The 14,697-nt window shown below is 61.9% G+C and overlaps 1 protein-coding gene across 2 annotated transcripts; it reads left to right on the top strand.

Annotated features, from left to right (window-relative positions):
* Window positions 1-209: 209 nt before the first annotated feature.
* MKNK2 (MAPK interacting serine/threonine kinase 2) lies at window positions 210-11,846 on the top strand. 2 transcript variants are annotated; one of them, XM_040241841.1, is made up of 14 exons: window positions 210-335; window positions 484-619; window positions 3,923-4,010; window positions 4,117-4,218; window positions 4,301-4,398; window positions 6,213-6,292; window positions 6,608-6,681; window positions 6,922-7,026; window positions 7,152-7,207; window positions 7,292-7,387; window positions 7,790-7,984; window positions 8,619-8,783; window positions 9,406-9,449; window positions 9,701-11,846. In XM_040241841.1, the coding sequence occupies exons 2-14, from the start codon at window positions 569-571 to the stop codon at window positions 9,939-9,941; spliced, it is 1,395 nt and encodes a 464-aa protein (XP_040097775.1). In that variant the 5' UTR covers window positions 210-335; window positions 484-568; the 3' UTR covers window positions 9,942-11,846. The 2 variants fall into 2 exon arrangements, with proteins under 2 accessions (XP_040097775.1, XP_040097776.1); XM_040241842.1 differs by lacking the exons at window positions 210-335; window positions 4,301-4,398 and having other exon boundaries at window positions 540-619.
* Window positions 11,847-14,697: the final 2,851 nt, after the last annotated feature.

Below are 14,697 nucleotides of genomic sequence, written 5' to 3'. Positions count from 1 at the left end.
TCCCGGGTCCCGCGCCCCGAGTCCCGCGTCACGCAAGGCGCAGGCGCGCAGACACTCCCTGTAGCCGGAGGGGCCTTCCAGCCCCGCCCCCGCCGTGTGCGCATGGGCGGAGCCCAGAGGGGTGGGGTCTGCGTCGGGGCGGGCCCGAGCCTGGCCTATAAAGGCGGAGGCGACGCGACGCGCCCGGCTCCTCTCGGCGGTGGCGGCCCAGGCCGAGGAGTCCGCGGTGGTGGCAGCGGCGGTGGCGGCGCTGTTCCCCGCGCGGTCCGCGCAGCGGGGTCCGGGCTGCGCGTCTCGGGCGGCGGCACTGCGGCCCCGGCCCGAGCCCGACCCCGGTGAGTGTGGCCCTGCGACTCCGGCCCGGCCCGGCCCCGGCCCGGGCGTGGGGATCGGGCCCTACGGAGCCTCGCCGCCCTGGCCTGGGCTCCCGGCGCAGCCGGCCGCGGCCACTCAACGCCCTCCTTTGTCTGCTCCCGCCTTCAGGGTCCCCTCCCCTGCCGCCCCTCTCCCACGGGCCGGCCCTCCGGGCCCCGCGTCCCCTCCCCCGCTGGCGGGGCCCGGACAGAAGATGGTGCAGAAGAAAACAGCCGAACTTCAGGGCTTCCATCGTTCCTTCAAGGTGAGGGTCAGGTCGGTTTGGGGGCGCCCAGGGCTGGACCACTGGACTTGGAACCCGCCCCCAGTTCCCGCGGCTCATGCCAACCTCACACTTTGCCCCAGCCTGGTATTCATTTGCGGGGTAGGTGATCCTGGGCCACAGTCCAGTCTCAAGCACCCTGGGACCTGTGGGGTCTTTCTTCCAGGAGCTCCCCAGTCTATGGGGCCTCTACCCATGTGTACCCATGAAGACCCCAGCCAGGCATGTGCTGGTTTGGGGCGGGGTTCAGTGTGCCACAGTCAGTCCCTAGTGCCCTGGGGCCTCTGGGATCTTTACTCCAAGAACCCCAGGCAGAACTGGGGGGGCCCTGCCCATGAGGGCCCCTGGCTGTGTGTCCTTTGCAGACCCCAACTAGTGTGCACTGCTGGGGTAGTCAGCAGCCATAGTCCTGTCCCCAGCGTCATGGGAGGGCTTGGGAGGGTCTGTTGGGTCCTTCTCCAGGAGCCCAAGACAGGGCTGCAGTCCCCGGGACACCCTCCTGGGTGGTCTACAGAATGCGGCAGTGGATTGAATGCCTTCCCAGCTCTGCACCTCCCAGACACCCCAGGCCCAAGTGCTATTTCCTGTCAGAGCAGGAAGTTTCTGTGGCGGCCCCATGGCTGTGGCAGTCGAGTTCTGGTCTCAGATGAGGGAGTCTGGGGGGGGGGGCAGGCAGGTGTTAGGCAGGGGCCCCACAGAGCCTAGCCCTGGGGAGGCAGTGATGTCAATGGCCACCCCACCCCACTGGCTGGGTTATGTAATGGCTTCCCTGGGCCTTTTTGGGCAAGGACCTGTTGCCCTGTAGAGAAGGCAGGACCTGTGTGTGTGTGTGTGTGTCTGTGTCTGTGTATGTGCATGCTTGAGCTCCAGTGCCTACAGGTGAACTGCAACCACAGTAGGAGGAGCAAGCTGAGACTAGGTTAAAATTCCCAGCCCATCCAGGCAGCGTCCCAGGCCAGCGCCCCACCCCTGCCCACACGCCTGTCATCCTGGCTTCCCCCTGCCTCCCAGGGCAGCTCCAGCCTTGGCATGTCCAAGTGTTTGGGGCTGGGCAGGAGCAGGGTGGACGAGAGACGTCCCTGGTAGTGGTCTGTCCCCTCTGGGGGCTGGGCGGGAGCCAAGATGGGGTTAGCGTGTGGGGCCAGCATGGTGGCCAAAGCACACTTGAACTTTCTGGATGGTTCCACCCACCTCCTGCCAAGGCCTGCTGACTGGAGGCCTGCAGCCAGGCCTGGGCCTGGTCTGACTACACTGCCTGGTAGCATGGACTGGCTTCTGCAGGCCACACGACAGCCCTGCACCGAGGTGGGACCGTGGGAGCCCTGAGGGAGTTGGAGGGACCCTGGGCAGGGAGTCCTAGCTCTGAGGTGGCCCTCTTGGTGGCCAGGGCTGGCCACTCTCAGCGTCTCCTCCAGCTGCACCCAGCTGCTCCCCTGGTCTGCCAGATGTCTCTGGTGTGTTTTCCCCCTTTTAAGCTGGGAAAGTAGAGGCTTGGAAGGCGTGGGCCTTCCCCCCACCCCACCCTGCAGGCCCTCTGCACGTGGTGACAAGGACACAGGAGCAGGCTTGCTGTCCCTTCATCTTGGTGGCTTGGCCATCTCTTCTCTCCAGGGTCCAGCTCTTTGCACTGGAGGCTAGGACGGGGCAGGAGGTTGGTCAGGACCCAGAGCCTCTCTCAGGTCCTTGCACCCTTCCGTAGTCCTACGATTCCCCCAGGTGCTCAGATCAGTAGGCTGGGGTCGGGTAGCTGGTGAGGAGCCGCTGGCCCCGAGCCTCATGTCCACTCCTGATCACCCCCATGGTGCTACCCCTCCTCTCCTCCCCAGTGGAGGTGGTCACCCAGTGCCAACTTATCGGAGCAGATTGCCAGCGCTGGCGCAGCTGTGTCCCTGACCCCATGGGTGCCAGAGCCCTGGGCGGGCAGGGCAGGGGCTGGTGGCTGAGCCCGCGTACACTGGCTGCAGTGCTGCCTCCCTCCCTCGCCCCCGCCCGCTGGGCCTCCTAGCAACTATCTGCAGGCGGGTGGGGAGTCCGGGCGGGCCCACGCCTGTTTTTCAGCCGCTCCCTGTGACCTCTGCCTGCCCCTCTGCTGCCGGACTGGCTTCCGGGCCTCCTGTCTGAAGGAATCTGGCCTGGCCTCTTCTGCCGGTGGACCCCTGGGTGTTCCTGGAGGGTCTCCTGGCATTTCTTCTCTGTCAGATGGCCCTCCTACCAGAGCCCTGGGTCCAGCTGTTCCAAGGCCCAGAGAGGGGCAGCAGCTTGACCCAAGTCATCCAATGTCAGGGCTGGCACCATGGCTGTGTGTACAGGCCCCCCACACCCACCTGAAGCCCTGGCCACCTGGTCCGCCCTGACTCGTGGAGCTCAGGAGAGCAAGCTGAGCTGGTGGGCCTCAGCGTCCCAACCCTCGTGCCTTGCCATGGCTGCCAGTCGTCATGCTCAACCTGCTCTGCAGGAACATATTTATCCCAGTTGTCTTTTGTTGGGAGGAACCCTAGCCACCTTTGTTCCCGGGTTAGGGTCCCTTGCAGAGGACCTGGAGGCTGTCGGGGGTGACCTTGAGCTGGCCCCTGCTTGCTACCCGGGTTGTTTCCTTAGCTGGACACCAGGGCCTGTGAGGGGTTCCCTCCTGTGGGCTGTGGCCAGGGCAGGGCTGGGCAGGGAGCAGCCAGTGCTCATGTGGGAGACCATAGGCACCTCTCCCTTGTGTCCCTGCATGGGTCATGGTGCTGAGGATCTGAAAGCAGACGAGGCGGGGGTGAGAGCAGGAGAGGAGGCTCAGAGTTGGGGATGGGGGTACATCACAGGCAATGTGGTGGCAAGAAGGTGCAGTGGAGACGAGAGGACAGTGTGAAGCAAAGGGGACCGTGCTGCCCCATTTCACAGAGGGAAAAACTGAGGCCAGGAGGCCATGGGAAAGCAGGCAGGGCCACCTGGCTGGGAGCCCCACCCAGGGAAGCCACTGACTCAGTCCCTCCCAGTGGCTGCCCCACACCTTTGATCTCTGTGCCAGGTAGTGGTGCTGGCCCCATCCTGCAAGTGAACAGACCAGGGCTCATGCCACAACCTGGGCCCCATGGTAACTCAGGCCTGGCCTGGGAAGCGACACTCCCTTCCTACCTGCAACTGGCCTCTTCCTGTACCACATCCCCTCAGCATAGGCCCTGACGGCTGCATGTGGTGGGTGAAGGGTCAATTTTCTGGTGGCCTGGCAAAGCCAGGCTTTGTGCCCCTCAGTGTGTGGACAGGGAGAGGGCCTGAGCTCTGTCCTTTCCTCTCCTGCAGGGGCAGAATCCTTTCGAGCTGGCCTTCACCCTAGACCAGGCCCGCCACGGGGAGCCTGACTTCAGCCCAGAGTGTCCAACCCGCCCTGGTGAGGGGCTGAGGGGAGGGCACATCTCTGGTGGTGGAGCAGGGGGGGCTGGGGCTGGGCCACCTCCCAAGCTGAGTGGGCCTCACCTCCAGCCCTCCCGGCACAGATATGCCCACGAGCCAGCCCATCGATATCCCTGATGCCAAGAAGAGAGGCAAAAAGAAGAAGAGATGCCGGGCCACCGACAGCTTTTCGGGCAAGTTTGAAGGTTAGTGGAGCGGGCCGGGGTGGGGGCTTTGGTAAGATGGGCTGGCCCAGGGAGGCTCTCACCTCCACCGCCGGCTCCACAGATGTCTACCAGCTGCAGGAGGACGTGCTTGGGGAGGGTGCCCATGCCCGTGTGCAGACCTGCATCAACCTCATCACCAACCAGGAGTATGCTGTCAAGGTGAGCCAGCCCACGGCACCGGAGCATGCCCCTTGCCTCTCCCCAGCAGTGCCAGGGTCTGGCACCACCAGAGGTGGCAGAAGGAAGGGAGCTGGCATCTGAGCTGCCAGACTGACAGCCGGGGAAAACCAGTGTCTAAAAATGGCCCCAAGGCTGGTGACTCGAGCCACCCCTGGGAATCTAGGTCAGCCCAGGCTGAGCCTCCAAGTCCAGGTGAGAAGTGACCAGGGGTGGCACGCCAGCACAGGTGGCCAAGAACCTACTGCCAGAGGGGTCGCCGAGAACTGGGGGTTCAGTCAGAGCCAGTGCTCACGTGCTGGGTCATTCAGGCTCCTGTTCCCAGGCTAAGGAATGCTTCTGGGCATTGATACAGAGATCAAAATCCTGTACTCTGAGTCTGGGGAGCTGGGCAGCTGGGGAGACCAGGGCAGGCCTGTGAGAGCCTCCTGCCTGCCCTGTGCTGCCCTGACCCAGGGTGTGGCCATGCAGCCTATGTGCCTGGCCAGGCATCAGACCCCACCTTCTGAGAAGCCTTCCAGGTTTCCCTCGTGACCCTCTGCGTCTGGGCTGGGTGAGGTCATGGGAGGCTGGTTGCCCAGGAAGGAGGGCCAGGTACTCCAAGGCAAGCGGAATTGGCTGGAAACCTCAGGCCTTGGCGGAAGCCTGGTGACCTGGGTGGCTGTGGCCCCCGCCCCTTGGGAGTGCCTGGGTGGGGTGGGTGATGGTGCCACAGGACTGGACACCTAGCATCAAGCACTCTCTGCGTGGTTGGGGGGCTCCCAAATCCTCCCTTCTACGGGCCCTGCTGGGCAGGCTGGCTCCTGTCACTCTGACGGACAGGGAGACCAAGGCAGGGAGTGGTTAGGCTAGGTGTCTGGGTGGGAACCCCAGAAGGCCACATCCCTCCTGAGAGGGACTGCTGTCTCCTCCATGGAGTGGGGGCCCTAGCCACGTTCCCAGGAGATGGGATGAGGTTCAGTTAACTCCAGAAGGGCATGACTGCTGGCACTGTGTCAAGGAGCCCCTGGAATCTGTGGGGCAGGTGTATCTGTCACTCGACAGGTGGGACAGCACTTCGGGTGGCGGCCCAGGCCCAGTGGCCAGTGGACATGGTGGTAGCTTGTTGCTGGAGCCTGACCAGCAGAACACACCATAGGCATTCCCCTAGGCTGCTGGTGGGCTGGAGCCCCGAGCATGCTGGTGACCAAGCCTGCCCACCCACCCAGTGAGAGGGAGCCCAAGGTCCAGCCTAGGAAGAAGGTCCCAGCAGGTGCTGGGGGTGTCCCCCAGATTAGCATGGGACTGGGAGACAAGATGTGGTGATGTGGTGCCCGGGCAAGGAGGAGAGCTTGGCGGGAGCTAGGTGCCCCAGGTGCCTCTACTACCCTGGGTGGGGTGTGAGTCACCACAGTAGCCCCCAGTCTCCTGCTCTGGGCAGTGGATGGGGGGGCGCCTCGTCTAAAGAACCTGCTGCCCTGAAGGGGTAAGTTGCAGGGGCTCCAGGTCCAAATCAGCCTGCTCCAGTAGGAGAGCTCCAGCTCCTCTCTGCCTCTCCTGCCATGTCACCCCTCCTGGGAGGCCTCTGGGGACATGCTGCCCCGTTTGTGCTGACACCACAGTTTGACTTCCGGTAAATTCTGGGCCCCCATAGGAGAGCTCTGCTTTCCAGAGCTTAAAAGTCTAAGCTCTGATGAGTTTCAGGCATGACCCAGGGGAAGTTTCTGGCGGGCTGTGGAGGATTCAGCTGGCCCAGTTGTGTTTCTGTATGTGTCTGCCCTCACCACTCCTATATCCCCCACCCCTGGCCGTTTCAGATCATTGAGAAGCAGCCAGGCCACATTCGGAGCAGGGTTTTCAGGGAAGTGGAGATGCTGTATCAGTGCCAGGGACACAGGTAACGTGACCTAGCCTCGTCACAGCACTGAGCCCCTCGCCACCTTTCAGTGGATGAATGGGCCCTAGAGCCTCCTCATCACCCACAGTGGCCACTTAATGAGCACCCACTGTGTGCCAGGCCCTGTGTTGTGGGTGGGCCCAGTGGTGGGCAAGCCAGACAGTCCAAGGTGGGCAAGGTGGAAGCAGGCCCATGGCCCTCGGCCCGGCAGGAGGTGAAGGAGGCGCACCCCTCCTGGGCAGGGCTGTGGCTGCGGCTGCATGCGGGCCTGAGGAAGCCTCAACCCTTCCCCTGCCCCTCTGCCCTACACCCCAGGAACGTCCTCGAGCTGATTGAGTTCTTTGAGGAGGAGGATCGTTTCTACCTGGTGTTTGAGAAGATGCGGGGTGGTACGTGTGGCCTGGCGCAATTTCTGTCTGGATCCCGATGGGCCTGGGGGCTCAGGGCCACCAGGGAGAAACTTCCAGGGGGCCTGCCCATCAGAGGGACCTTAGTGGTCCAGGGTGGTGGCCCCAGCTCAGGTTGGAGTACCTTGGACTCAAAGAGGCCAGAGTGGGGGCTTCCCTGCCAGGGTGGGGTGGGTGCTGGGCATTGGGCAGTGGAGGTGACACCTGTGTATTCTGGCCCAGGCTCCATTCTCAGCCACATACACAAGCGGCGGCACTTTAATGAGCTGGAGGCCAGCGTGGTGGTGCAGGACGTAGCCAGTGCCCTGGACTTCCTGCACAACAAAGGTGGGTGGCCGGGCCGCCTGCCCCAGGGGTCCTAGGTGTCCGTGCTTGCACCCAGTCCACCTGCCCAGGACTCCTGAAAAGCGTGCCCACCCACCCTTGACCTTGGTTCTTGGTTCTCCCGGCAGGCATCGCCCACAGGGACCTAAAGCCGGAAAACATCCTCTGTGAGCATCCCAACCAGGTGAGGGGCACAGAAGGGGGCGGCCTTCCTTTCGGACCAGGCCCCCAGGACCCAGCCCTCACAGCCCGTTCCAACCCCACCCAGGTGTCCCCCGTGAAGATCTGCGACTTTGACCTGGGCAGTGGCATCAAACTCAACGGGGACTGCTCCCCCATCTCCACCCCAGAACTGCTCACCCCGGTGAGGGCCTGCGAGGAGGGGCAGTGCTGGCAGAGGCGGAGGGGGCGGGAGTGGTCCCGAATCCGGTCCCAGACCGCAGTTGCATAACCTCAAGGTGTGGATCCTGCTTGACTGCTGAGGCCTCAAAGTTTGAGCTTCCGCTTAGCAACAGCCGCTGATTGGCTGGGCAGGGCCACAGCCGCGGCTGTGAGCCTGGGCGTGCTCCCGGCACCTGTTGATTGGGTGGGGGTGAGGGGTGGGGGTGGCGCCGGCTCCTTTGGTGGCTTCTGATTGGCCGGCAGGGCGAAGGCGGGGCTGTTTTCTTTAGTAGCCTCTGATTGGTCGGGCACGGGCTTCAGGAAGTTCAAGTCAGTGAGCCCCCTCCCGCCTCCGCGGGTCCTAACGCCCTGCCCCCGCCTACAGTGCGGCTCCGCGGAGTACATGGCCCCGGAGGTAGTGGAGGCCTTCAGCGAGGAGGCCAGTATCTACGACAAGCGCTGCGACCTCTGGAGCCTGGGCGTCATCCTCTACATCCTGCTCAGCGGCTATCCGCCCTTCGTGGGCCACTGCGGCAGCGACTGCGGCTGGGACCGCGGGGAGGCCTGCCCCGCCTGCCAGGTGCGAGTGGCGGCCTGCTGTGCACCCCTCCCCCAGCACCCCGCCAGGCCTGCCTCGGCCTGCACACACGCTCATACACACAGGCTGCGCACCTTCACCGTGGCCTGCCTGGTGCCCCCCAAGGCCTGGCCTATGTATACACTTACCCGCCACCCTGGGGACCGGCTCGTGCACCCCCCAGGGCTGCCCTGTTTGCACACAAACCCATATCCAACCGCAGATCCTGTCTCGTGTACCTCTGAACACCCCTTAGGGCTTGGCCTCCAACCACTGGCCACATTAGCAGGCCACTGCCTCTTCGTTTCCAAAGGCAAGGCCTATGGTTTGGGGTGGTCAGGTTCTAGCCTTCTACAGACCACCTGAGGCTCAGGCGTCATGGCCTGATTTCCCCTTGATTCGGCTCACTCCAGCAGAGCCCAAGTACCTCCCGGAAGCCACTCTCTGGCCCAGCCTCCCAGTACCCCTGCCTTGCTAGCTGAGCTCAGAACACTTTCCCTAAGCCCAGGCCCACGTCACACGGGATGTGGTGGAGGAGGGGTGCCCCTCCAGGTCTGGGCTTGCCCATCCAGGCATTGGGGACATGGCCTTAGCCCTTGCTAGCTGCAGCTGACCCCTCTCCCCGTGTCCTCTCCAGAACATGTTGTTTGAGAGCATCCAGGAGGGCAAGTACGAGTTTCCAGAGAAGGACTGGGCCCACATCTCCTTTGCTGCCAAAGACCTCATCTCCAAGCTCCTCGTCCGCGATGCCAAACAGAGGCTGAGCGCTGCCCAAGTCCTGCAGCACCCCTGGGTGCAGGGGGTGAGTGGGAGCCCCAGGAAGCATGGGAGTCCTCAGACCTCCATCAAGCGTCTGCCGATGGGCCAGGGTTACTCAGAGCAAGGGGTCAAAGAGCCCCAGATTGAGCTAGGGCACAGTAGGGAAACCCCCACTGCCTGCTGGCCAAGTTCAATCTGCACTGCAGGCGCTCCTTGTTGCCAAGGTCTGTGTCCAGGAGGTGCTGGGGCCTCTTTTCTCGAACAGCGTCAAGCTGAGGTCAGCCAGGTGGCACTCAGGCAGCAAGCCAAGGTAGATTCATGGCCTGCCAACGGCAGTTCCAGGCTCTCTACCCACCAGTCTGGGAAAAGCGCGATGTGTCTGTCTTCTGCCCAGTGGTCGTCCCAGAGGGTAGGTGCTTAGGCCAAAGTTCGGCACCGTGGGGAGCAAAGACTCAAGGTGGAGGGGGCTTCCACCCTCTTCGAGGAGCTGGGAACCACCTGGAAGGGGCAGCTGTGCTGAGGCAAGCCCCGCCCCCAACTTGGCTGGTTACCGGCAGGTGCACTGCGTTCACCGCCCCTGTGCTCTGGTGTTCTCAGAGTCAGCCCAGCGCCACGCGGGTGGGCGGGCTCTCCTCTCCAACCTCGCCTCTTCTGTCTCCTTGCAGTGCGCCCCGGAGAACACCCTGCCCACGCCCATGGTCCTGCAGAGGTGAGGCCCCAAGTGGGGAGCCCCAAGTCCATGAGGGGCGCTAAATGTTAAGATGTAAAAAAAACCCTTTCAGCCCTGGGGCAGGGAAGCTGTCCAAGCGCTTGGGTGTCCTTATATCAGGTGTAGAGTTTGTGACTCCAGGGGGGCTCCAACCCACTGCTGCCCCAGCCCCACACCCACCCATCGGAGACTGGGACCTCTTAGGGTCTGCGGTCCCTCCATGGTGACCCCCACCCCCGCCCGGTCCCCAGGAATAGCTGTGCCAAAGACCTCACTTCGTTCGCGGCCGAGGCCATTGCCATGAACCGGCAGCTGGCCCAGCGGGAGGAAGACGCCGCGGAGGAGGAGGCTGAGCAGGGCCAGCCCGTGGTCATCCGAGCTACCTCACGCTGCTTGCAGCTGTCCCCGCCCTCCCAGTCTAAGCTGGCCCAGCGGCGGCAGCGCGCCAGCCTGTCCGCGGCCCCCGTGGTCCTGGTGGGAGACCACGCGTGACGCCTTTCCTTCCCTCTGTACATAGGCCTCCCCCACCTGTCAGATCTAAAAAGATTTTTTAAGCTATTGCCCGCCCGCCTTGACCAGCGGGCTCCCCTCACCCCATCCCCTCCTTCCCCCTCCCGGCTGGATTCCGAGGCGCTCTGCTCAGCTCGGGGGTCTTTTTATATAAGGTTTTTGCTGTTGGTTTTTTTTTTCTTCTTCTTCTTTTTCTCTCCCCCCAACCCCTCCTTCCAATGGTGTTAAAAGCAAAGCAGGCTGGGGGGGTGGGGGAGGAGAGCTGCGGGCGCGGCTGGGTGGGCCCTCCCGCCGCCCCGCCCGGGACGCCTCGGCCACTGTGAAGGCCCCTCCCTCCGCCCGCGGGACTCAGGAGAGGGAGGGCGTGGCGTCTCCTGGGCCGGGCGGGGCCCCGCGGCCCTCTCCGGCCCTCGCGGTGTTTTCAGGGACCGGTCCACCCCCACCTCCCCTGGATGAGACGGCAGCTTCTTCCCTCCCCATAGACACCCTGGTGGGCGGCGGGGCGGGGGGTTTCTCAGGTCTCCGCAGTCGCGGGAGCGGAGCCTGGGGCGGGGAGGGCGGAGTGAGGCCCACTGAACACCCCACCCCTCCCGCCGACTGACAATCGGGGCTCCCTCGAACCTTGACCTTAAGCTGCAGCTGATGGGCCCTCCTCTGGCCCCTCCACTGGGGACTGCCCACCCGGGAGGAGGGCGCCAGGGCAAGCGGGAGGGGCTGGACAGGCGCCCGTCAGCCGACGTGGGGGTCCCGCGGACCCCAGACCCGGGCACCCGAGTGCCCCTTCTCAGGGCTCAGTCTGACCACGGCCACGTCCTGCCCGGCCGCCCCTCGGGTCCGGAGTGGCTGCCCCGTCAGCCCCCCCTCCCCCGCCCCGGGCGGCGTCTCTGCCCCGCCCACCTTCAGGAAAAGGCCGCAGCTGCTGCCCCGTCCGCCCGCGCCCGAGTCAGATGTCGCGTGACCCGCCGGTCTGGGGAGTCTGGGCCCTCCCCGATCTGACGCCTGGGCTTCGGGTGGGAGACACTATGCAATACACAGGCTTCCTTTTCTACGTGCACAGGGGCTTCTGCCGGGGCGGGGGCGGGGTGGCGGGCGCGGGCAGGCGGTCCCCAGGGTCCCGGCCGGCTTCTGCGGGTACCCCGATCTGGCTTCTAGTCGTAAGTTCTGTTTCGTTAGTTTTCTAAAACAAAAGTTGACTTCCCTTCCCTGTTCTTGAAGAATACTTGAATGTGGGGGGAGGGGTTCGAGGCGTGGGGAGCTCGGGCGCCGTTTCTTCGGTCCCCCCACGTCTGGATGTTGCCACAGTCCTAGGTGGCTGGTGGGGGCCGCCTCCCCTCCCCGCCCGCCGGATCTGTGGACTGGCCTTTCCAAAGACTCCGGGGGTGTGGAGGCAACCCCCCCACCATCATTTCTCTCCCATTTGTGATTCCACGTTTTGCAGCCGAGAATTCTGCCTTTTTGTAAAAAAAAAAAAAAGAAACAAACAAACAAACGGACTCTCGCCCGCTGCGAGGCGCCATGGCCATTTTACTCGGGAAAGCTGAGCTGTGAGCCGCTTTTTTTTTTTTTAATCCAAAGGTGGGACATCCACTTCCTCCCCGCTGTCTCGAACAGTGCGGCCCGGAGGACTGGTCAGAACCGTTACTGTGAATGAGCCTGGCTTTCAGGCTGCTCCGGCGCTGGGGGAAGGGGGCACAGCAGTGTTTCAATGTTAGGATGGGTAAAAAAAAAAAAAAAAAATTTAAAGTGGGGGAAAAACATCCAAGCACTTTAACTCCACTCTACCAGGTGAGCTGATAACAGCTCAGAAGTTTTCCTTTTCACCAACTGTCAATGCCGGAATTTTGTATTCTGTTTTGTAAGGATTTAATAAAAGTCATAAAAACCCGTTTGCATGTTCACGTTGCGGCTTTCCGTTGTCCTGCAACAAACTGCCCCAAACCTAGTGTCCCGTGTTGTTATTCCTGGCGGTGCTATGAGTCAAGGATGCAGACAGGGCTTGAAAGGCTCGGTTTGTCCTTGCGCTAGGACACCTGGGTCCTCCACTGGGAAGGTTCATCACCGTGGGCTGGGCTCATGCTGAGGCCGGAACCTGGGCCAGGTGTCCACAGGGGGCCTCTTGTGTGACTTGGGCTTCCTCATGTGGCTGGCGGATCTGAGCAGCCTGGCTTCAGAAGTCATGCTGCATGGCCTCACCAAGTCCAAGGTCAGGTGGAGGTCGGCAAGCAGCTGTCCCAGGTCCAAAGGGAGGGAGGAAAACAGCTTTGAGTTGGGGCGGGGCACCTCTGGACAATGCAACCTAATTCAACAAAACCCAGTAATTCAGACCTCCTCCTCATGGCTGGCCCTCCTCCCTCTCTAGACTCCTTTCTCTCAACCGTGATTATATTCTTGCCATCTGCAGGTCTTTGCTGGACAGCCCAGGGCTGACTTCAGATCCTGGCGGGTAAAGGGGGAAGCAGTGTGTTAGGGAGGGCTTCCTGGAGGCAGAAGCCAAAGGGTAGGGGGCTGTGAAATCCAGTGGTTAAGGACAGCAGACAGGCTGGAACCCCAGGCCCTTTCAGACTGCTGTGCTTATCAGTTCCCTCATCTGACAGGGGTCTTGAGAAAAGCCAGGTGAAACCAGCAGGTAGCACAGCAAGAAGGCAAGAAGAAAGCAGATGAGGGACTTCCCAAGTCCAGCGGTTAGGACAACGTTCTGCCAATGCAGGGGACATGGGTTTCATCCCTGGTTGGGGAACTAACATCATATCATATGGTGCCACCAAAGGGCTGGAGGGGGAAACCCTCTGCAGGGCCTGGAATGGGCCGGTCTAGGATCAGCCCCTGGAGCCTTCTGTCTGGCTTGTCTCCAAACAGCACGTCCTCAGGATTCACATGTGTTGCAGTGTGCGTTGGTGCCTCACTCTTTCACACCTGAGTCAGCCCCATTGTCTGGACCACACTGTGTTTATCTGCTACCCACTGATGGACATTGAGGTGTCCTGCTTTCTGGAGTGGCGAGTTGTGCTGCTGAGAACACGTGGCATACGTTTGTTTGGATGTTGTTTCATTGCCCCTGGGTGGACACCCATAGAAGGAATCCGAGGCCCCATTGAATGTCATTTCAGAAGGACTGATCTTGATGCCACGTGGAGTGTGGGCTAGGGGCCAAGGACCCCCTGGGGCACCACTGTCTCCCTTGCAGCCAGCCCAGTGAGGGCTGACAGGCCTACAAGGGTGGAGCCCACAGAGCAGATGGGTGCTTTGCAGGGAGTGGTATCTAGCAGTGCCTAGGGACAGCCTGGATGTTGTGAAGTGGAGCTCAAAGGGGGCTCTCCCAGCTGCTCGGAAGGCTTCCTGGAAAGGTATAGGCACTGGGATCCCCTCATTTGCCTAGGACCCCAGGCTTGGCAAGTGGCACCTCCTCCCTGACTTGGCCCTACCTGAGGAATCTTCAGGGATACCTTGGAGCCTGGCCCCGCTCCTGCATTTGCTCAGCCGCCCTCTGGAGCCCTCTTCTCAAACTCCACAGCTACCCTGCCCCAGCCAGGACCACGGCCCCCTGCCTAGTTCCCCCAAAGCCCGACCTCAATGATGTCCCTTGCCCTGCCTGGCACATGCGGGGGAAATGGGGTGGGTGCCACATGCTAAGCCACCACCCTCCCAGGTGGCATGGGGCCCTGCCCAGCCCTGCCAGGCCGCGCCACTGACCTCTGCCTGCCCCCTGCCGCCTGCCAAGACCCGGCCACCAGGCACAGCTTGTTCTCTGAGCTGCAGCCCTAAGTTTGACGTTTGCGGTTTCCTCTCGGCCGGCCCCACCCCTCCCAGGCCGACCCCGCCCCTTTCACGGCCGGCCCCGCCCCTCCCAGGCCGACCCCGCCCCTTTCACGGCCGGCCCCGGCCCTTCCAAGTCTGGAGGAGTGGCAGGAAAATCCTGGAGACAGAAGAGCTGGAGGCTTTCCGGGGTGGCCTTGGGGCCTCCTGTCTGCGCCGCGGGAAACGGAGCTCAAGGCAGGCAGCTGGTCCAGGGCTTCTGCAAACGGGATCTGTCACCCCGAGATTACGAGGAATCACGGGTGATTCTGGAGCTGCCCTCCCCCAGCCTCCACAGTGCTAAGGATAGGGAAAACGGCGAGTGTACGTCCCGACACTTTGTATTATCGTCCCAGCTTGTAAAGCACGCACGCCTCCCTGCGTTGGAAGGCTGGAGTCTTAGCTGCTAGACTGCCAGGGAAGTCCCTTAAAACTTTTTTTAAAAAAATATTTATTTATTTATTTGAAAAGACCCTGATGTTGGGAAAGATTGAAGGCAGGAGGAGAAGGGGACGACAGAGGATGAGATGGTTGGATGGCATCACCGACTCCATGGACATGAGTTTAGTTAAACTCTGGGAGTTGGTGATGGACAGGGAGGCCTGGCGCCTGAACTGACTGAACTGAACTGAACTGATTTATTTATTAGATTGCACTAGGTCCTGTATAGTTATTCTGTGTATTCTTGCCACTTCTTCTTAATTTCTTCTGCTTGTGTTAGGTCCTTACCATTTCTGTCCATTATCATGCCCACCCTTGTAGGAAATGTTCCCTTGGTATCTCTGACTTTCTTGGACAGATTTCTAGTCTTTCCTATTCTATTGTTTTTCTCTATTTCTTTGCATTATTCATTTAAGAAGGCCTTCTTATCTCTCCTTGCTATTCTCTGGAACTGTGCATTCAGTTGGGTATGTCTTTCCCTTTCTCCTTTGCCCTTCACTTTTCT

Source organism: Oryx dammah, unplaced genomic scaffold (genome assembly GCF_014754425.2).
Source record: "Oryx dammah isolate SB20612 unplaced genomic scaffold, SCBI_Odam_1.1 HiC_scaffold_5, whole genome shotgun sequence".
Lineage (NCBI taxonomy): Eukaryota > Metazoa > Chordata > Mammalia > Artiodactyla > Bovidae > Oryx > Oryx dammah.
The sequence above is the reverse complement of the archived record's forward strand: the minus strand, read 5'-3'. Positions and strand labels throughout refer to the sequence as shown.

What these genes read in the sequence shown, in the direction of transcription:
- MKNK2 (XM_040241841.1), top strand. Translation starts at nt 569, where the DNA reads ATGGTGCAGAAGAAAACAGCCGAACTTCAGGGCTTCCATCGTTCCTTC. An exon ending in GCTTCCATCGTTCCTTCAAG is followed by an intron (nt 620 to 3,922) that starts GTGAGGGTCAGG and finishes CCTCTCCTGCAG; the next exon opens with GGGCAGAATCCTTTCGAGCT. An exon ending in AGGCCTGCCCCGCCTGCCAG is followed by an intron (nt 7,985 to 8,618) that starts GTGCGAGTGGCG and finishes TGTCCTCTCCAG; the next exon opens with AACATGTTGTTTGAGAGCAT.